Source organism: Syngnathus scovelli, chromosome 9, assembly GCF_024217435.2.
Source record: "Syngnathus scovelli strain Florida chromosome 9, RoL_Ssco_1.2, whole genome shotgun sequence".
Classification (NCBI taxonomy): Eukaryota; Metazoa; Chordata; class Actinopteri; order Syngnathiformes; family Syngnathidae; genus Syngnathus; species Syngnathus scovelli.
The window spans coordinates 8,394,856-8,417,837 of NC_090855.1; the positions used below are offsets into that span (position 1 = coordinate 8,394,856).

At 41.3% G+C, this 22,982-nt stretch overlaps 2 protein-coding genes across 7 annotated transcripts in view; one reads left to right on the forward strand and one right to left on the reverse strand.

Annotated features, from left to right (window-relative positions):
• The first annotated feature begins 289 nt into the window (after window positions 1–289).
• sqlea (squalene epoxidase a) lies at window positions 290–4,574 on the forward strand. Its single transcript, XM_049730508.2, has 11 exons — window positions 290–740; window positions 1,254–1,497; window positions 1,730–1,907; window positions 2,192–2,288; window positions 2,518–2,631; window positions 2,789–2,960; window positions 3,223–3,318; window positions 3,494–3,636; window positions 3,780–3,876; window positions 3,949–4,036; window positions 4,137–4,574. Exons 1-11 carry the CDS (start codon window positions 474–476, stop codon window positions 4,327–4,329), a joined length of 1,689 nt encoding a protein of 562 aa, XP_049586465.1. The 5' UTR covers window positions 290–473; the 3' UTR covers window positions 4,330–4,574.
• A 798-nt stretch (window positions 4,575–5,372) lies between these two features.
• The window catches only part of oxr1a (oxidation resistance 1a), a 91,108-nt gene continuing 73,498 nt past the window's right edge, over window positions 5,373–22,982 (reverse strand). For 4 of the 6 annotated variants that reach the window (XM_049730502.1, XM_049730501.1, XM_049730503.2 and 1 more), the window contains 11 exons: window positions 20,445–20,597; window positions 19,604–19,788; window positions 17,802–18,460; window positions 16,205–16,364; window positions 14,698–14,863; window positions 10,621–10,701; window positions 9,868–9,993; window positions 7,706–7,858; window positions 7,506–7,601; window positions 6,678–6,751; window positions 5,373–6,600 (listed from right to left, as the gene is read on the reverse strand). In XM_049730502.1, coding sequence (XP_049586459.1) covers window positions 6,465–6,600; window positions 6,678–6,751; window positions 7,506–7,601; window positions 7,706–7,858; window positions 9,868–9,993; window positions 10,621–10,701; window positions 14,698–14,863; window positions 16,205–16,364; window positions 17,802–18,460; window positions 19,604–19,788; window positions 20,445–20,597 — 1,989 coding nt within the window. In that variant the 3' untranslated portion in view covers window positions 5,373–6,464. Of the gene's footprint in view, window positions 6,601–6,677; window positions 6,752–7,505; window positions 7,602–7,705; window positions 7,859–9,867; window positions 9,994–10,620; window positions 10,702–13,130; window positions 14,659–14,697; window positions 14,864–16,204; window positions 16,365–17,801; window positions 18,461–19,603; window positions 19,789–20,444; window positions 20,598–22,982 lie in introns of those variants that run through there. The other 2 variants (XM_049730504.1, XM_049730507.2) reach the window with 2 other exon arrangements.

The following is a 22,982-nucleotide window of genomic DNA, read 5'->3' on the forward strand; positions in this document are numbered from 1 at the left end:
AGCTTTGATATCCGTAACAACTTGCAATTTCAACACTTGAGTCACCCTGGTTTTGCTCCAGAAATGTATGCGCACCTTTCTCCTGACATCACATCATACTATAATCGCCGATAGTTGGCGAGCCAATCGGCGTGCGAGTGGAATCTTCTGAAATCCAATCAGCACATAGCGTGAGCTCTGCTCACTGGAGCGTCTCATCTGATTGGACGAAGAGAGGGAGCGCTCTCTAAAACCGTCCAATCCGAATAGTCAGCGTCTCTCTAATTGCCATATGATATTCAGTATCCCTAGATTTGGCAAACTATAGAATTAACATGAGTTACCAAAGTGACGTCTTATGTTGGAGTACTTTGATTGAACATTGGACGAATACTAATGCGTCTCCAATCCCAACCGACAGTTAAAGTTGGTGTGACGGTGCCAATATTTCTGTTTTTTAATATTTAATTATTATTATTTTTTTAAACTCCGAGATGTGGACTTTTTTGGGATTAGCCAGCTTCACGTATATATACAAAAAGTCCGGGGCTGTTTGGACACTGGCTCAGAGAGAGCTTATGACAGTCCTCGTCTTATGCCTGTCAGTGGGACTGCTGTTGTCTTATTTCCGATATTTTCACGGTCACAAGCTCAGAGTATCTCGGGTGTTAAGTTTACCTCTGAGTCTCTTGTCCCTCTTGCCTATCATCAACATTGTCAACCCACAGAGAAGTCAGAATGCAGACAACACGTGTCGAAAGGTAAGATTTTCCCAATGTGAGCTATATCCTTTTTCAAAAATGCTTTATATCTAACTACAAATGATTTTGAGATGGCGTATGGGTGCATACATGTAATTGATTCTTGTAACCCACCACCTGCTTGTGAAAGCTTGAAAGCTATATAAATAAGTATAAATATATATGTATATGTATATGCATACATATACACATACATACATACGTACGTACATACATACATATATCATAATAATTGCTTGTCCACATCTTTCTTTTCAGCACAACATAAGCTGTTTCTTTAACATATTCCCACTTATTGTACTCAATATGAACTGAACCGTCAGCAGAAAACTTAGTTACGTACAGAATCCTACTGTCTGGCCTACCATCACAACCCTATGCATTTCTGTAGTTAAATAATTATCATTAGCACTCTGTGGTCAACAATACCTACCAGTCTACTATTTCATTGCTGCAAATAGTGTTTGCACTTTTTCCATCTGTATGTCTGTCTCCATGTCATTTCACCGGTAGAGCCCAAGAAGAAGGAAACAAGTGGCTAGTGTACCTTCCACATCCACCTCACTCCTGGCAGATGCTGAGCCAGATGTAGTGATAGTCGGGGCTGGCGTTCTGGGATCAGCAATGGCGGCCGTTCTGGCACGGGACGGTCGACGGGTGACTGTGGTGGAGAGGGATCTGAAGGAGCCCGACAGGATCGTGGGGGAGTTGCTGCAACCCGGAGGCTATAGAGCGCTCAAAGAGTTGGGCCTGGAAGGTAAGTAACATTCAAAGTGCTTTATTCCAAGTGTGAGCCCATGCTATCTATCTTCATTCATTACAAAGGCTTTTTTGGGGATGGCGGTTGTTGCAGTACACACTGAACTCTGCTGATAAAATAAATCGGTCATTCTCAGGACCAATCGATCAAGCAGTTACCATTTGCTCATTCCATAATGCATCATTCATCTGAACTAAAAAAAAAACCTAATGTCATCATCCCCCATCAGGCTCTGTGGAGGGTCTCGATGCCCATCTGGTGAACGGTTATGTGATCCATGACATAGAGAGCAGCACAGAAGTGGAGATCCCCTACCCTCAGGAAGAGGACAACGTCCAGTGTGGACGTGCTTTCCATCACGGGCGATTCATCATGGGCCTGCGGCGAGCTGCGCTGGCTGAACCCAAGTAAGTACTGACATACAAATAGATTTTGTTTTATTATTCTATTTATTTCTAGTACTATACTTGCTTGACTCTGAAAATGATGTCAATTCATCTTTTGGTACTGGTTATAGATACAATAGTAGATGGCAGTAGTAGAAAAAAACTTTGAGTCGTTCTTCTAACTAATGTGGCCTAGTTGTTCTACCATTGTACTGAGTTGTCTTACTTGAGAGGACAAATCATTCAGTCAACACCACCGAGCTAATCTATTGGCTCTTGGTTATTTGTCCATTTGCGCTCTCTAGTGTCACATTTATAGAAGGCACTGTGACCAGTTTAGAGGAAGAGGATGGCTGTGTAACTGGAATACAGTACAAAGATAAACACACCGGGGACGTGAAGGTGAGAAAAGGAAATTATCATCATCATTTTGTATACATGTATAATTTCTAATATGAATGTAAAGTTGCTAATAAACGTTTTAACATAATAATTTTGACGTTTTACAATTGTTGACAGATTTAATGTTTTTATATAATTTTCCTGTTTTTACATGATAATTAACATTTTTACACAGGTTTTGCGTTTTCTTTCAGCAATCCGCTTTTGTACTGATGTAGATGTTTTGCAGGAAGTGCATGCAGCCTTGACAGTGGTGGCTGATGGATGCTTCTCCAAATTCAGGAAGAATCTGGTGTCTGGAAAAGCACACACTTCTTCTCACTTTGTTGGCTGCCTCATGAAGGTGCATTTCTTGCATTTTTGCACAAGCCCCCATCACCCCCCCCCAAGTAAATTGTGTTACTTGAACCATGCAGTGTAAATCAATCTTTAGAAAAGTAATGGGAAACAATGTGACACACCTCCAACTTGTTTTTCTCTCTCAATGATTGGCTTGTTAGGATTGCCCCCAGTTTAAAGCCAACCATGCGGAGCTGGTGCTGGCCAACCCGAGCCCTGTGCTCATTTATCAGATCTCCTCCAGCCACACCAGAGTGCTTGTTGATGTGAGGGGGGAGATGCCACGTAACCTTCCACAATATTTGGCCGAGAAAGTACAGCCTCAGTTGCCAGGTAAAGGACAGAAATACATTTATAAGATCAAATGCTGGCTAAGAAACAAACCCACATTGACCCACTTCATCAAATAGTAGAAATATCAACAATGCTCTCTGCAAGCTACACTAACCTTCAGGGGTCTATCTGATCTGAAATGCTACCGTCGGTCACATCGACGTATTGATCGGGCACTTTCCACACATGCAGTCAATGTGCAACTTCCTGGAAAGGTGGCTGAGTGATCTCTGTTCTCTTCTCCATCCCTCTCTCTCTTCAGAGCATTTAAAGGAACCTTTCATGGAGGCCCTACAGAACGACCGTGTCAGGTCTATGCCTGCCAGCTTCCTTCCTCCCTCTCCTGTCAACAAGCCAGGTACCGAATCACATTGAGCCCGACCTTCATGTTACGTTTTAGGCAGAGTTGTTGCTGGGTAGAATTTATTTACCTTCCATTTTAAATGATGGCTGCTATGCCCCAAGATAATGTTGATAAAGATGAGAAAATATGCTGGGTTTGATGATGAAAATTGTATTTCTCTGGTTTATAGGTGTATTGCTCCTTGGCGACGCCTACAACATGAGGCACCCTCTGACTGGAGGGGGGATGAGCGTGGCACTCAATGATGTCCGCATCTGGAGGAGCCTGCTGCAGAACATTCCAGACCTGTGCGAAGACCGAGCCCTGTTGCAGGTGAAAAAAGACGCCAAACCAATCAGCCTTTTACCTGTCTCAAACCTAGGATGACAATTTACATGAAGCAAGCATCAACCAGTAACATATCTGTTAGACAGCACTGGTAATTGAAGTCTCTCGTTTTGTTTTCCACCTCTTAGGCAAAGAAAAAATTTCACTGGGAGCGCAAGTCATCACATTCTTTTGTGGTGAACGTGTTGGCCCAGGCTTTGTACGAGTTGTTTGCAGCCACAGATGGTGAGCGTCCGGATCCGACAAACATTGTTATTAGCTTAGACAATATTTGTCATTTTGGTGTGTTTTGGCCAGAATCACTGCATGAGTTGAGGAAAGCCTGCTTTCAGTATTTCAAACTCGGAGGAGAGTGCATCGCTGGACCAATTGGACTCCTATCAGTGTATGCACAATATAAAAATGAGTTTATTCCCAAGCTGTTTTATACTTTTACTATGCCATCACATATTTGTCAATGAACCATTATATTATTATTTTTCCAGTTTGTCACCAAGACCAATGATCCTCATTGGTCATTTCTTCGCCGTGGCCTTGTATGCCATCTACTTCAACTTCAAGTGCGAGCCCTGGAGCACCAAACACAGAGCCTTATTTAAAAGCGGCGCAATCCTCTTCCGAGCCTGCACGGTCATGTTCCCCCTCATCTACTCGGAGCTCAAGTACCTGGTGTACTGAACGGCACTCCCATGGGTGCACAGGGACAAGACACGATGTCACTGTTGAGCACTACTTTGCAAAAAAAAAAAAGTGGTACTTGTCATACGTCTCTGTATTGGACACTTTTCGTAATTTTTGCACGATGACTTTGCCTTTCAACCTTTTGGGAAAGAAAAAAAAAGATTCTTCAGACTGGACGTAGTAGAAGTACACTGTGGATATTGTGAACACACCCCTTTTAAAATAAAAACCTCAAGTTAAAATGGATTTCCAAACATTTTCAAAAGTAACGATATATATATTTTTTTTAAATGACCAACTTTAGCTGTTCTATCCATTTCCTAAACCACTTTTATATGAAAGCAGCAACCTGTCACAAATAAGTTCCGGTAAGTGGTCCGATAACCAGTCGTGTTTTGGTGGTCCAACCATTTTCATCATCTGTCTGGCAGCTCAATGACTAACTGAAAAAGACAAATAAAGTTACAAACCATAAAATATGCACTAAATAAAACATGCAAATAAAGGCGACGAATGTCAACATATCCCTGGTTATAACCATTAATTCATCTTTATTAATTTATACATCACTGATACATGGTATTCAGGTGAAATAATTGGAAGATTTATCCATATTATTCTCTGTGGCTCTCCACAAGGACACAAATACTGGTGCGAAAGACCAGAGAAGGGTGGCTGTGGGGTGAAGGGCCCTTGGGTAAGGGTTAGGCAGCATCTCAGTCAGTCTGCTAGCATCTCTACCTACCCGTCGGAGAATCACCTGGCAGCCCAGGAGCAGAGAACCCCCCCCCTCCCCCCCCCCCCCCACTGCTATGAACCACATCCCACCCCATTTGCGACCTCAGCGTGGCCCTCCGTTTAGACACAGAGCGTTAGGGCATAACCTTATTGATATTGGTAGCAGCAAGCTTTCTACTAACAGTGAACATCATATGGATCAAAACAAAAAAAGTACTGTACAGCTACTGCTAATAGAATCTAAAAGCCTCTCCTTGACGCTTTTACACCAGATTAAAGTGCTAGAAGCAAACCCACCAATCCACACTTGGTCATATATATTTACTGTATATAGCATCATTTACAGGGTAATATACATTATATTGTAACAGCTGAAATGTCAGCACAAATAGATCACTGTCACACTTAACAGCAATATATATATATGATTATATACAGCCCTATATAATCATACATACCAATATATAATTGTCATATATGCATGTAAAACGGCTTAGCACGTCTCAGGCTTTTCAACTGGATGCCGGGACAGCAATTGTGTATCAAGACGTAAGAGCTTTCCACGTTCCTCTCTTGAAAGCTCCACGGATGGCGGCCAAAGTGCCGCGGGCCCCCGGCGGGGCTAGTTGAGGTCACAGGACAGTTATTTGCATATTCCACAAAATCTATTGCAACACGTTTACTGTCTACTAACAGTACAGCCGGTGTTAGCTGGACTCACACGTACACCCACTGAACAGAACATTACGACGATGGCTGATCTGGTTATAGCTATGTGCTTTCAGATGGTGTGCTAGGACAGTGAACGACAGGAGGACTATCACGCACAAGATACGCTATTAGTTTAGCCTCAAGAGGACCACCTGGAATTGGACTGAGGGAGGAAAATTAAATGTAACAAACTCAACGAGCCAAATCCCTCATCTGCAACTTCACCTTCACAATAGAGTACCCCCCGTTTTTCCTTCTGTTATCACTTGCTTTGTCATCACAGCGTGGATAGGAATGTGTTTTTCTCTGCTTCCTCGTTCACTCTCCAAGCTGAGTGGCTGCTGGGGTCACCTGTCTGGACCAATAAGATGGCACGGCACAGTCCCCTTTGTGATCCCTTTTACATCGACTTTCCACTCTCCCCACCTACGCTGCAAAGATGCTGCACGAGGCCATAACACGATACACACAAAGGTAGTTTTTCACAAAGGGAGAAAATAAAAAGCTCCAGAGTAACTGCAGAAGTAATGCACAACAAGCGTCCGATAGCGGGCTTCCGGCCGGGGGAGCCCCCTGTAATGTGCAGTTAAGGGTGGGACGTTGCCATTGTTCTAGGGAGGACCACTCCTCACTCTGCCTTAATTCAGGACTTGTCTGTTTCCCCAGTGGTGCACCCCATGTTGTTACTCAAAAGCCCAGATCTCTATGTCCTGCACATAGAAATCTTCTTTTTTAGACAGCATGGGGTTCCCGAATGTTTTGCATGAGTGACTCCTGCCGTGGTAAAGGTCTCCATCCAGCCAAAGGCCAAACTCGCCACTAGGAGAGAATAAAATTAGGTTGCGGGGTTTCCCACAGCGCAAAGCTTTTTCTGGGGGCGACGGGATGAATCTCACCTTCCACCACCAAAAGCTAAGGAGTCCATATCTCCCTTGATGAAGAACATGTTGTCACCCGTCCATTTGTACACCTGTCGTAGACACAATAGTGCATATATCAGGTGATATTGCATGACATAGGCTTGTTGACATTGTTTAATAAGCTCTTTGCGACACTCATGAACTCATTGACAACCTATGTGCCACCTGAATAAACATCAGATCTTGCGGACAATAAAATTGAACACACGCAAAGCCTCCTAAAGTTAAACGATTTAGTTTATGTATGCATTATGACAAATGTCCTTGAAATAATTGATATTCAGACACAAACACATAGCATTTAAAGGCACAAATTCTTCCCAATCTGTGAAAAATGATTTGTATTAATAGAGTTCAATCACAAGGTTCTGACATTGTAATGTGCCTTGCATTTCTTTTTGTAACATTCTTAACTGGCAAGCGCGATCATTCTAGCACTAAATGTATCCATTTCCCTTCAGATCAGGGGTAGGGACAACTGTGGGTAGGAGAAAATCAAGAGCTGGCACCTCTCATCTACTTGGGAAAGCCCTGCTTGAGAGGCCCAATTCCCCTTGAGGTCCTCGAGGAAAACAAAACAAAGCACAAGCCAGCCCAGCTAAATGCTACGTTGTCAGCTGTTCAAGTTGTGAGTCATCAGGTGGTAGCCCGGCAAGTAGGTGTGCAGTAGATGCATGTAAGGCTCCATCTTTTAACACGCTTCAGCTTTTTACAGGTGCGGCTTACACATGATGAAACGTTTGATGAGAAAATCTTCAGCCAATATGAATGTAAGAAGCACTGTAATAAATCGAGTGCGTTTACCTCAAACTCTGGATTGAAGGTGAAGAGGAAGGTCTCTCCTGTGCCATAAAAGCCATCGCTGACTTTGAAGGGCTCCGACGCGAGGGCACCAAAAACCTGGAGGAGAAGGGGGGGGGGTTTAAAAAAAAAAAAAAGAGTCAAGACTGAGGGCATCCAATTTTGTAGCGGTGTACTCAACTTGTGTTGATTTCTGAGCGTACCTGTCCGTCACTATCCTTAATGACCATGAGCACCGGGGTGTCCTGGTCCTGCATGGCTCTGTACAGCGACTTGATGCTCATGCCATGTTTGGATGTGCCAAAGGCAAGCGTCCACGGGTAACCGATGGTGCGTGGTGGCAAATTCTTTGCAAGCTATGTGACAGGAAAGGAGAGGCACAAAAGGCAATGTAAGCCTAAAAAGGCCACAGCGACCGATGCTCAATTACATCTGCAGCGACCTTTCAACACCATCTGCCATTTAAAGAAGAGTAACACGACTGCTGATGTCCCGGGAGAAAGGGAAGGGGGAGCCCCTGCTGCTGACACACTGAAGGCTTATCAACAACTTTGCGCCTTGCAGAGTAATGAAAAGCTGACTGATAACCGCACAGAACTGGCAACTTTCTTTTTTTTTTTGACTTGAGCTAAAAATCCTATAAAATGTACTTTTTAGTGTATAGTACAACAGCCTCCCTCCAAACACTGTGTTCACTCTCTCTTGTTGTCTCTTCTTGTTGGTTCAGCACATTTTGCCAGCGGCGCTATAATGAGCGGCCTGAAAACGATGCCACTAGCAGATGAGGCTCCACTTGGCTCGCCTCTGCGCTGCCTGACTTACGTCCACGGGGTGATTACAGGAAGTCGCATATTGGCAATCTATCGGTCAACGTGCCAACTGGGACTCATTTCCAGGCGTGTGTGTGTGTGTGTGTGTAAGAAAATGCATGCTACAACACATGCAGCAACACGCAGGCTTTGTGACCCAGATCTGTACATGCATACAATATCAGTCAGGTACTTGCTTTCTGCTGGTGACCTGGATGCTCTGCTAGATTCTCAGTTATTTAGTAACAAAATGCCATATCACAAGATGTAGTTTTTCTTTCTTTTTTTAAATCAAAGCCCCAAAATATCATACCATGTATGTAAGAAGCATTTGGTCACATCGCTCTGATGTCAAAACGATGCTGCTCAAAGTCCTGGAGACATCAGGCTGTTATTAATTAATGCAGATTTTGATCCTGAATTATTACTATTATTTTTTATCTGCATTCTGGTACAGCATGTCTCAGCTTTTCCATGTTTTCAGCCATCTGTCAACTGTCACGTCAGAGGGACTCGCCACTTCAGCAGTGTCATTATTGTTGTCAAACTATCTTCTCTCTTTCTGTATTTGGGAAGGCCAGTCCTCAGGTCACCTAAAAGTTCCTTGTTACATCTACACTGCTGACGATTACCCAGCACCAGCATCCACTGAACACAAAGCGGTGGTGCAGAGAGCAGGCGTGTAATTGTTTATTTCCTGATGCGCAAGAAAGGTCAGAAGGGTTAATGTGTATTACTAAACTCGTGTTCAAGAGTGACCGTTCGCAATCAGTTCTACAGCAGAGAAAGACCATTTGAGCGAATGTGTCTCTAAAGACCTACAAAACTGACTTCATGCATCATGCAAGACCACAGCGCACATCATGAATTAACAAGCATATGTTTATCTTTTTATTCAGCTTATTTGCTAATTACTGCCCCCCCAAAAACGGACGGACTGGTCTTAACAAGAGGTGAGAACATCAGAAAATAGACTTCAAACTTTATGTTTATAAGCTGACGAACACTTGAGCATGAAATGTCACCTGATAAGAAGTATGGCTGTGGTATTGCGTTAGTTTCCCACTTGTGACTTAAAATGTGGTATTGCGTTAGTTTTCCACTTGTGACTTAATAAGTACAGAACCCCATAGTTGACAATTTTTTTATTTTTCTACAAGCCCAATTTCAGTCAAGTTGGGACGTTATGGAAAACGTAAAAGTGGAACAAATTATTTGCATATTCTATATGTGCTATCATCTTCTATTGTCAATATAGTCAATTCTACATAAATTGACAATAATGCAGACTTTGACTTTGATAAATAAGATATTTAATGTTCAAACTGGTGAACTGTATTTTTTTCCCAAATATTCTCTCTTACACAACATCGCAACTTCATTGGAATTGCTCCTTGTATTTGTTTTAATTCCCATGTGGAAAACCTGCTTACAAAAGCAAAGAAAAGCTGCCTTTCTTAGAAGACATTTTGTTACTTGAAGGTTCGACAGTGTCCTACTTTGCTGACAGTTATGAGCTGATGTTTGTGTATGCGAAACTGCAGCGGGCAATATACCTTCTCAATTTGATCAGCCTCCAGGAGATCGCTTGGCTCTCTGAGGTTTGGTTTGAACGTTTCGGGCTCCAGTTCAGTTTTAATGGACGTATCATGCTTGGAGTTCACCTCCTCTTTGGTAGTGATCTACAACAACAAACACCAGTCAGCGCATTGCACATCAACAATAAGGATAAATGTCCCAGATTCCATCCAGAGGGTATTTGGGAGATGGATGGGACTACTCACAGTTGTTTTAAGACCACCACATTTACTTCAGCTACTGCTACTTTGACCAGGAGGCAATCTAGTAGGAACAGCTCAATTAAGCATCCAACACAGCTTTCTAATGGAATTTCCTTGCCCACCACCTTTGTGTGTCTCAAATATATAACATACATATAAACTAAAGTACGTGTATTTAACAGAATAGCTAGTAATAACTAGCTACGCAGACTGCTTGGAAACATTAGAAAGGAAAGCCTGTCACAAGAAGATAAGAGTCAACTTCTCTGCGCTCAAATGATAAATGTTTTCAGCGACCGCTCGGTAAGTTGCTTCAAAACCTGGTTTGAATAAATTTTGTGCGCTTCAGAAAACGTATTGAAATATTTTCTTAAAGTAGTGACAGAATTTGGTTTGCCAATGCATTTGTGTGCAACGGGGGGGCGACTGCGGGAGTGTGCAGTCTGCTGGAGACTTTTGTTGGCAGGGACAGTAGGTAGAGCTGGCCACATTATAGAGTGGGCGGGCAGACAGAGCTGGTCTGGGCACCTGAAGTCTTTTGCAGAGTGAGCGCAGATCTTCGCTGTTTAGAGCGTCGATGCGACGGTGGTACTCCGTCATAGACACTACCTGGTAGTACAAAGACAGGAACAGGTAGAACATAAAACGCTGCCAGGTCTATTACTGGCAATGACGCAGGGTTTCTGAAGTCCCATATGTGCATGAAGCACTGCAGTGCAACAGGTCGGACTTTGATGATTGGGGACATTTTGCATGTTTGTGTAATATGTTTAGAAGGCTTAATTTAGGGTTCCGTTAAAACTGATTATACAAACTAACAAAACAAGAGAAAGACAAGCTAAACCTACTTGACAACCAATGCAAAGGGAAAAACTGGTCCATCCACAACATACCTTCAAAAAGGGAAGCGAGTTCACAAACACAGAGCCCGTATTGCCAAATTTGCATTTTAGTTGCTATATAGCAACTTCTTTGGCCACCTGGCCATTCATTCATGCACGAAATTTTCAAGGGGGGAGGGGTGGGGGTTACTGGCATTGCAAACTTTAAAGATTCTAAACCGAAATATTTTGCTGACGTTGCCTTGCCCCACCTGTACAATGAGACAAGACCGTGAGAGCGCTGCAACAGTGGCTATAAGAAGTCTACACACAGCTGTTCAAATGCCAGGTTTTTATAGCCTGGCATATTGCAGAAAAACAAACACTGTCAGAAAACAGTCACAAATTCATTGCTTCTAGTTCCTTATAGACCCTGCCAATGTTTGCGGCCCATTAGCAATTTCTTTGTTGGTGACAAGGAGTCGCTTTACAACTGCCAATAATGCAGTTAAGAAGTTAACTACCATTCTCATAAAAAATGCATTCGAGTCTCACTCCATGAGCAGCTGAAGGCACTTCAGTCATGTCAACAGTCGAGCACCTTGGTCCAAATTACCTTCAGTTAATAAGCGTTACACTTCTGCCACTTAATAAAGACTACTGATGACCAAACTATGTCTGTCTTGACGATAAATACAGTATTTATTTCTAATATATTTTTAGGCTTAGTCCGAAGACTAATTCTAAGATAATGAACATATCTTCATTCTTAAAAAGCAATGTTTGAATGCAACAGTAGTGGAAGGGGACAAAGTCTCATATCACATGTTACGGGCACCGATTAGCCAATCAGGTGGTCCATGTTTGTGCAAAAACTTTGGCTAATGCTGAATGGTATCGTCACAAAGTACATTCTCAATGTCACCTGGCATTTTTGTGGTGTGATGCAGCTTCGAGCTCAAATTTTCAAATGCAATCATGTAGGCAAGGAAATTTGCAGCCCATTAGCATCATATTTGCACGTTGGCACAAACTTCACAGACTGAATACGATGGTTGGGTTGAACATTCTGGTGTTTACATATATGATGCTTAATTGTACTTTTGTTTCATCTTTCAGTTTTAGGGTCAATTTCAACCCATACAATGTTTGATTCTCTTTTGTTTTATGTGTCAGTAGGAACGACAAACAACTTGAAGCAAGCCAACTAAATCATTTGGAAGCGAGAGTGTGAGAAGCGGTATGAAAGAAATATTGTAAATGTGCATTGGGAGGGACAAAATGTACTGAATCTTGAAACCACAGATTTTTTTCTTTTAAATGTGTTGTGGGTTCAGTTTTAAGTTCACTGTACCTGTGATTGTCATTTTACCAAGCAAACCAACATTGATATATATTAATTATCAATTGAAAACATTTGCACTAGTTCTTCATAAGAGACAATTACTGTAATTCTTATTGTTAAACATTAGAACAATTTTCATTAATTAAATGTATTCATCAACCACGACTAAAATAACTCTTTAAAAATATTTTTCATAACTCAACAGAGGAAAGAAATGAAATGTATTCATCAATCACGACAAAAATAAATAACTCTTGAAAAAATATTTTTCATAACTCAACAGAGGAAAGAAATTCTAATGAAATCAAATCACTGATGCAAAAAAAGGTTCACGCTACCATGAGAAAGATAACCTTGAAGCTGAAGGTCACAAGCAAGCTTCCTCAGGGCACAAGGCGTACAACAAATCACTAAAACAATTTAGCCATACAATACACAAATAAACCAGATCCACACACTTGTTCAGTTGACTGACACCCATGTAGGTTTGTTTACACGCAGAAACAAAGTTTAGCCAATTTGTACTCTTTATGATCCATAATATTCCACAGTAACTGTGTGTTAGGTGCGCGTCAAATATGAGGAAATGACAACTTCCAAGCTCCTGGCAACATCGTAGCATCGTCAATGGGATCATTATACTCAACAAACTTTCTGACAGCTCTCGCGTGTGGATTCGCTGTGATATGCGGACAGATAAAGCGGCCCCCAAACAGGGGCGACCACTTTCTATATAAAAGTGACAGATCAAAAACCGGCCGGCTGATTTGCTAGCGTGCTAGTTAGCTTCGCTATCAAGCTAGCGTCGCTCTCGAACTACAACGGCGTAAGAGCAAAGCGCATATTCATGGGGCAAAAAACAAGAAACATACACGTGTATACTTAGGTGCCAGTTGTTTCTCTTGGCCCTTCACCCTCCTAGAAAACATGTCTTGCTTCCAGGGCGAGGTTGAAAACAGAAAGTCTCATCACAAATCATCTAACTCCCCGTGTGGATAGTTGGATACCCGAGATAGGCATTGAGGGGCTGTGCCCTGGCAACCTTTCTGCGTAGACTTAAATAGAACATATTTTTGGAAGGTGTCCTAAAGCGATACATCAGAGTGACATTGCTGAAAGCCAATTACAACTTGGGATATAAATAGAACACGCACCCCATTGGTTAAAAATAGTACAACCCCGTCTAAATACTGGAACGATTAAAGCTACAGCAACAGTACTCTAGGTCGATGCATACTGATATTTTTCATATTCTCAACGTTTTGTTGTCAAATGCACAGAAAAGATTTGGATCAAATTGTACTCCTTTCTGTGCAGGGGTGTGTGTCAAAGTCATTTTTTTTCGCGGGCTGCATTGTAGTCATAGCTTCTTTCAGAGGGCCATTATGACTGTCAACCCAAATAAATGTATGAGCACCTCATATACAGTAAAAGCTACAAAACAAACTGACAAATAACTTGTTTTCACATCAGACGAGCACAAATTGGTCAAAAAAGATATTAAAAGTGAAGACAATTTGCAATTCTAGTAATTTGATGCACAATTTGTCTTCGCGGGCCACATAATATGATGTGGCGGGCCGTATCTGGCCCCCAGGCCTTGAGTTTGACATCTCCGCTGAACAGGTTACATTACCCCAATAACCTGTGAGTCCAGCTACCGGTCATTTTTTCTTAAAATAGAACAAGCACAATCCACTTACATGAGAATTAATTTTCAGTGAAAGTTTTCTCCAGCCTCTAAACAGTTCACCATAGTGTCTTCTTTCTATTATCACTAAATTCTACAAATGCTTTTATTGGAGTAATCACCACTCACAAAGCTAAGTATACGGAACGACAACACCGGTTTTGATTCCTCTCCACATTCAGAAATTATACACTCAAAAGGTCGAACTCAACATACGATTGTCTTTAAAGCACATTTAGCATTTTTGTAAATAATGGATAATCAAGTTGGTCAGTGTGCATTCAGCAATATAGATTGCAGAATGCTGACCAACAATAGCGATTGCCACACAACATTGAAGGACTCTACAATACACTGAGAATAGTAAACAATTGCACAAACATGCAAAACACTTTGGTTGGAAGTTCAGAATGCGCGATTCCAAGCAAAGCAAGTATTCACATGGCACACAAAGTACACGTGATTGAAAGTTCACAGAAAATATGCAATGATGAAATTCATACAAATGCAAAATATAGAAGCAGTTTACACAACTTTCCATTTACATTGAGCATTGCATAATGAAAACAAACTGAAGTGTGAACATTTAATTGGACACACAACAATGTCATATACAGTACAATGCATGATTCTGGTTTCACAGATGATGGATTAATAAATAGTGAGGAACTGAATAATCCATGTCTGTGAGCCTGAGTCAATAAATCACAAAAAGCACACATGGAGCATAATTAACAGGAAGATCCTACCTCCCATTCTTTGACGTTGAGGTCAGTGATGGGCTCGTCCGCAGCACTTTCTGACACCTCGTGCTTCTTGACAACCATAAATCCGGGTTCTTGTCCCATCCCTCGGACACCCTCACCATACATATCTGGGCTCCACTGCATGAAGAACACATAAAGGTGGTCTGACCTAGGAGGGACAAATGCAGAAAATCAAGAGGCAATTTTTTTTGTTGAAACATTAATCATCAATTAATTACTCAAACATTTTGAGATGCATAATGAATACTGAGCAATACAACATACAACTCTTGACATAAAACATTTTTAAAGTCCATTTGGTTCCATTTATTTATATTTATTTATTTTGAGATACACCGGTCTCCATAATTATAGTCACCCCTGGTTAAAATGTGTTCTTTAGCATCTGATAAATTCATGCTTTTTTTTTTTTTTAATATTAAAGAAAAATAATGGGAACCAGCCCAGGTTGTTTTATATGTGTGTGTGTGTGCTGCTTAACTATTTTGCAAGCACTTTATACGTCAGTCAGTAAGTCTTTATAAATCGTTATAACTACGCTGAGCTGTATCCAGTGTCTTGATAGCGTATGGCTCATTCCTAACCTCACTTTCTCCCTTCGCAATTGCAAAGTGACTTAAAGACACATCATACGCCTCGCTTCCCATCTAGGTCAGATTACAGAGAGTCTATTGCTCTACGAGCAAAGATCTTATGAGCCATTTGGTTGTGCACCTTAGCAACACTCCCATCACCCATGCAAAGAAATAGCTAAATGACTAGTAACAGCTTACAAGCCCCACTATTCAAAGCTAGTTTTGAATCTGACACGTCCCTTAGCTATTATCTGTACGAGCAGCACACCGGAAAACTGCTTGACAGGTGGGACTGTAGCTAGGCAACATGTGGCACAGAACAACAGACAAGGCTAGACTTCTTAAATTCCTAACAAAAAAGTGAGGGGGATGATTTCAGAGCTGCATCCTGCACTCGACATAACCGAGAAGCAGTAAATGGAACCCAAAAAAATAATGACATGGATGCTTGTCTGATTCAAATGTGATTACTGATTGAAAAGAGCACCGAGTCATTACTGGAAAATGAGGATGACAAGCTCCCAACTGCTGGTTCCCACATAACAGCTTTTTGCAGTGCAAGTTAGGTTCAGTTTTTATCTCAGATATTTTTTTTTTTAGTACTGTTAGTGGATTTCATCGATTTGCAGATTTTGAAAAATCAGGGCATCCGTACTTTTTCGTGAAACACACTTATTGGAGGGTTATCAGCATTGGACATGTATTTTTTTCTTGCTATATTTCAACAGGCGTCAACTATATATTGACTTTTGATGCTTTCTGTTGTTCCTTATCCCCGCTGTGTGCTGTTCCAAAAATCTTGCACTTCAACTCTGCTTGATACAACTTATCACAAAACAGGTGTAACAATTCATTTGTAAGTGAACAAAGATAGATTTGTATACGCTTGAGTCATATGCGGCAGAGTAACTGACCTCTCCTGCGGTACGGCAAACCAGTACTCGTGCTTCTTGCCCTGTTGGGCATACTGCTGCATGGATGCGCTGGCATTGGAAACAAACGTCTTTTTCATTGGCTTCCCCACCCGCAGACATAGGAACTTGTGTGAGTGGCTCTTCCTCCTCTGTGCAGATCCTAGAAGCAGAAGTCAAATGAAAAACAACATGGGACTATTTTAAATCAAAACAGGTTTTTTTTTTAATTACAATGATATATGAATTCTCAAATGTTAGTATTCTGACAAATGTTTTATCTAGTGAAGAAACCTATCACGTAATCTTCCAATTTCCATTTAAGGGCCACTTCATCTGACATTTGATATTCTGTGCCAGAAACTTAAAAGGACAGGAAAAAAATACGAGCACACAGTTTACAGTAGCACAGTCTTGTATCCATAAAAGTGTACTGCAAATTATCATTATAGATAATCTAGGTTGAGCATGAAGAAACAATCTGCATAGCTATCATAGTTCCTGTATGAGTACATTTTCTGTGGTTACTTGTGCGGACTGCTGTGCCTAGTAAGGAGGTACAGTCAATGTATTTGAATTAACTGCTTTTGGAGAATAATTGGAGAATAATTGCAATTGCAGAGTGAAAATTACAAAACTCCCTGCTGCTATCTAGGTTTGTGAAACTGGCTTTTTTTTTTTTTTTTTTTACAGAATCTAGCTAAATTGGGTAATGTAGCACCAAATGAGTCACGGTGAGGCTTCTGTTCCGACCTGGCATACATCATTTGTGGTTTGATCCCAAAGCGGACAGCTCGAGGTACACCAGTTCACAGCTGGCATCACATGAGAAGAGTGACCCACTTGAGTTTATATCTCACAAACACCAAATGTACTGTTGTATTAAGCCAAGCTAGATGCACAACACTACTTTAGTTCTGGGGCCGATCCATGTGTTCAGAGGCAATAACCCGACGCAAACCTAAAAGCGACAAAAGCTGCATTCTTCCCTCCCTAATCCCGAGTGGTCTGGCAGTGCCTGTCACCCACTATCATGACTGGGTAGTGTTTCAAACAGATCTGGGCACTAAGTCAAACTTCAATGGAGAGCTAAAGGCCATATAAAGAAAAGCATTCTTTCAAAAGATTTGTTGGTTTCACACAAATGTTTACATAATTATAAAATCATTGAAACTGGTAATTTTGTGTGTTTTAATAGTTTTTTTTCTACTGATTTCTCTAGTGTAGTGATTTCTAAGATGTGTGTTGAGGACTGCTCAACATATAATAATTTGAATTTTTTTTTAACATTTCTCAGGGAACAAAAATAGTTTTCTGGATTTGTATTGGATTAGATACAGACGCTTTACATGTGGTTGAATTGTCAATTTGAATCTTGAATCTAAAAATGGAAAAACAAGTGTCCCTATTGCTGATCAGGAAAACAACTATGCATTCATACCTCATCATCATCATTATACTACATGCTGATTAAACAGATTATAATTACCTGCCCAATTGATACTAGCCTAAAAAGTCAACAATTTACTTCGATGCGTAACCAATGAATAATGTAGCGTCAAAGTTGAGCTGTTCTGAAATAAATCATTAAATACATTACCCTGGGTGTTCTGTGTGTTTCCCTTTTGCCCTTGTTCTACATTATCCTTCTCCAATGTCCCTTGTTGCATAGAGTCAGTTTTGGAGACTTCAGTCCCCTCGTTGGCATCCCCAAGTAGACTGGCTGTGACAGAAAGGGTGTCTGTGGCAAGTGGGGTGGCTGATGTTTGGGACCCTGGAAAAGAGGTGCTGCTGCTGCTGCTGGGGCGAAGGGGACCCTGGCTAGTGGTGCTGGTAGTGGGTGTGCTTGGTGGCTTCTCTTCACTGTGCTGCTTGGATCCCAATGGGGACTGAATATTCTTTTCTGTGGCAGTGTCTGGAGGATTGTCCACTACTGTGGCTGGAGGCTCTTCGGGATGGCTGACTGAGCTGCGGGTACTGGCCGGGCCTTGTGAGCTAGTGGGCTCTTCCTGGGTCACGGTCTGCACAGACTCTACAGAGGCGCAAGAAGACTTGTCCAGACAGACATCCTCGCTGGACGCTTGCTCTTCCTCCCTGATGGGGGACAGCTCAGACTCCGTGAAGACATCTTCTGAAATTGAACCCTCTGTGCTGCGTGGGGCAGTGCTGCCACTGTCACCGGCTCCTGGCTCCTTCTGTTGCTGTTCTGGGTCCTTCTGCTGGGAAGGATGTCTTTCAGATGGCAGAGGCTCCAAGTCACTGGAAAAATAAACAGCGTGAAATGACGCACAAGCATTTTCTATCAGTTATCAAGAAATACTAATGCCCTTATGATTTAATATTTTTTTTTATGCCACAGTGCACAGTAAGTGACATGGAATGCCGTTTGTTGTTGCTTTTTTATTGTCATTGGCATCTTACTATGCTTTTTATTTCTAGCTATTATTTATTAGTCCGTCTGGCTAAGTCCTTTGTAAGCATATATTTTTATTATGCAAATCAAAGCGTCCATATTTATTGTCAAAGCATCCATGTAACTGCATACGTCATATGGGACAGAATTACACTATGCATGAGAGAAGGGAGAGTGAAAGAGACAGATTGCCAGCATAATAACTGCTCCATGGGCAGCAACTCCCAACCAGCTAAATACAGCACTGGTCAGACCAAGCTGCCAGTAGAGGAAACAACAACAACAACAAAAAGAAGACCCCACAGGGCTCCAATACTATATTTATCCTTGCATAATTCAGACTTGGATAGACTTGTAACTTAAAACCTGTTCAAGCCAAGCAAAAGAAAAACAGACGATTCTGTGGGAGGAAGCCGTTGATTCCACAGAGATGGCTAATTCCTTCTGCATACTGAGCAACAACCAATGCGTAGGAAGGTTAAGGCATACTTAATTAACCTTGGTATGATTGTATTTTTATCCTTATTTTGGTAAATACGGGAAAAGAATGAAACTGTTTATTGGTTGATGATGCAATCAGCCTGTAGGTGACCCTTTGCCTTCAATCATGCCAAGCGTGTTATCAGTGGTGCTCTTAATCTTAATAGAAATGCCCCCCAATTTTGAGGAAAGAAAACTGACTGAAACCAACATTTGACCTGATTAACCCTTAAACTCTTGGTTAAGTTATACTTTTAAAAAAAGAGAGGCAAACTGTCAAGGTCATTTGAGTTGTTCGGGGCTGAAATAATGCCAAAAAAAACCTTCCCTCAACTCGGTAATCTTGTTTAAGGTATCACTAAAAATGACATCATATTTTCTTTTAATAATGGGGAAAATATCCCTGAAAGAAGAAGCGCAATTCAATTTGCAGTGCAAGTGGTCGTTTCGGGTGTACTTCCCTCCCTCGTATAATCGATTCAGATTGTGTGTGTATTAAATTCTCTTACTCAGGCACAGTCTCTCTGATCTTGGGGTCAGTGATCTCTTTAAAGATGGCAGCGGATTGGACCTCTTCCAGAGGACACATGATGCCATACTCCTCACACCCATGGGCCTGAACCAGAGGGTCCATCCGGTGTGGATCAAACATGATGTTGTTGGGCGTCACCAGCAATACCCCACTTACTGAACCCTGAAAAAAAATGCAAAAGGAAGAAAGCTGTGTCTTAAGCATTGCCGTTCTCTACGTTCTGCTTTTAGATAGAAAGACGTATTGTCACTTTTAGTAGGTGCGATCAAATAAGTGTTTCAATACAGAGAAGGATGAAGTTAAGATTTTATTTACCACTAAATCAATCCCCATTGTTACAACAGACCCAATTTGAAACTCCTGTTCTAAATCAAGTAGGTTACTGATCGCTAGTGCCTACCACTTAAATACATTCATTTGGACGCTGAAAGTGAATCAGTAGAGTGGTTCGATACCATGGATCTTTGTGTGTGTCTAGCAGGGAAAGGTGTCTCTAACACAAACATGCTTACGGGCAGCCAGATGATGACTGAAATCTGTCAAATTCATTAAAACAATTCCAGGTTGGATGAATTAAAGGAGGACTTTTTAATGTTTGCTTTAGGAGATTGTCTAAGATTGACATCGTGCAGCAGTTTTATATTGATGTGCTGGAGAACTGTTGGATTATAAAATGATTGTGCTGTGAACAATTTGATCCTTTCTCCCTTTTTAACATTAATGAATGTGAAAGTACTTGAGGTTTATTCCTTTAACATTTTAATATTAGAATCTCTCATTTAACCCACCTTATCCTACTATAAAAAAGACCGCCTTACCTTTCCATCAGTTATGTACTTGCAGTTGATCTTAAGGAACTTTTCTGTAAGGGCCTCTTCCTCCTCGGAGGTGGATGACACCACTCTGGATTGACGTAGAGCGGAAAACACTGGGGGGAGAACAGCCTCTGGTCTGGAGGGCCCATCTGAATCCTGTTCAGGGGAGGGGGGTGGAATAAGGACATCAATGGAATTATGGACGCAAAGGGACACAAAGACAGTTATTTGTAAACTGGGTCTAATGAAATTCATTTTTTAGTGAGGGCTAAAGGATGATGTTCCACTAAACACACCCAATTCGTAATATGCACCGACAAACATGGAAGGTTTGTTCCATTTGGAAACACTTGGTGTAACTAATTTGTGTCTTACTTGATCATACTAATGCAGTTGAGTCTCTAAATGTATTAAATATGTATCTATAGGATAATATTTTTCTCCCTCCAGTACTCATGAAATTCACCACTTTAATTAGGTTGATGTTTTTCTACTTTTTTATAACTTGATTCCTTGGAATGTTATGTAGAATGAACATGCCCTCATGCGAGGTCAAACATTTTCTGGCACAGGTGCCTCACATTTATTGTCTATAAACAACAACTGGAAAATAAAATAGGTGAAAATCCATATGCAAAAACAACAAAAAAAAAAAACGTTACAAAGTGACATTTAGTCATTGTTACAAAAGATTTACAAAATTGCAAATTCCACATTATTTCCCTAACCCTAAATCACACATTGTTGGCAGACATGTCAGCCTTTTTGAATACCAATCTGAGAAGTTCTGCTCTTTACAGCATCTCTCAAGCACCATCAAGTTGGATGGGGAACATAGTTACACAGCCATTTTCAGATCTCTTCAGAGATGTTCGATTGATTTAAAGTCTGGGCTTTGGGTGGGCCTCAAGGGTATTTACAGAGTTGTCATGAAGCCTCTCCTTATTTGTCTTGGCTGTGTAAGAATCGGTGTCTTATTGGAAGGTAAACCTTCGCCCTGTCCGAGCACTCGGAACTAGGCTTTCATCCAGGATGTCTGTGTACATTGTTACATTCATCAATCCCTCAATCCTGACAAGTGCTGCTGCCACCACCTTGCTTTTACTGCAGGGATGGTATTGGTTCAGGTGATGAGCGGTGGTTTCCTCCAAACATAACACTTGGCATTCATGCCAAAGAATCTTCAGAGAATTTTCTTTTTCGTGTTCTAAGAGTCTTTCAGGTGCCTTTTGGTAAACTCCAGCTGGGCTGCTGTGTCCCGTTTACTAAATAGGAGTGGCATATGTCTGGTCATTGAACCATACAGGCCTGATTAGTGGAGGGATCTTTTCAAAATAAAACTAACAAAACAAATAAATGTAAGGGTTTAATAAGTGGGCCACTCTGAGTATGGTTGCAGGACACATACAGCCAGTTGTCCATTCCTGATCTATAACATTGAATGTAATTCTGCAATCTGGCACAAGTGCTGTCTGTTGGGCTGAGACAGAAGGAAAAATTGTGTTTTTTCTCCCCCCGCCATACATCGTCTGTACCACAGGGAAGCATGTCCGATTTAATTGCCCGATGGCAATAGTCTGAGCACCATTTTGGAGGATGGAATTGAATGAATAAACAACTGTCACTTAAGATTACTGTGAAAACTGTGCAGAGTGACAGATTGGCAATACAGAGATACAGAAGACATTAAAATGCCCTGACAATGAAGGAGAAACAGGAATAGCATTCAGCAGAGCAGAGACAACGGACAAGAACAAACCATCTCAATTTGAATCAACCCCAAATTGTTCACCTTGATAGATTCTGTATGAATCTCCTGCACATTTCAGAACTTTGGCATTAAGATTTATAAATCCTTCACTGAACAATTGGGGCAGGGGGCTGTAATTTTGCCGTAAGTGAAAATAAATTATCCATGTCACTAGCCATTCATATTGGACTCCTCGTTAGGCTTGTAGATGTGCTGCATTCTATCCCAGCTAATGGGAAAGTGGCAGGGTACATCCTGGAGTGGATGCCAGCTAACCACAGGGCACAGACAAAAAAAATAGGCATGGGCCAGTTACCAGTTCCACAGTATAACACGATTTTGATAATTATGTTTTTATTTTTTTTATTTTAAAGCTGCCCAAGTTTGCTATGACCGGTAAGACTTGAACAGTGTTGTTGCATATGTCATTGCCAAAAACATGCAAAATGAAATTCCAAAGTCGTACACAGGAAACAGGGCCCATGTGTCAAAAGGTGTGTGGTTTTCTGCAACAACTGGACTGGCAATGGAGAATCATACATAAGCTTCACAGTGCATTTCCTCTCTCCAGACTGGGAATTGAAGTCTTTCTGCCTCACAACTTTCTTCCTCCCAAGAGGACCACCACACTTCTTAGAACATCTTAGAAGTATTTGAAAACATGCTGCGCGAGTGGGGCATCACAGTAGAACAATTGTCTAGTATCACAATAGACAATGATTTACAAGCATGATGGCACACTGTGCAGGATTTCTATCGCAAAAAGGAAGAAAGAACTGTAGAAGAATCAG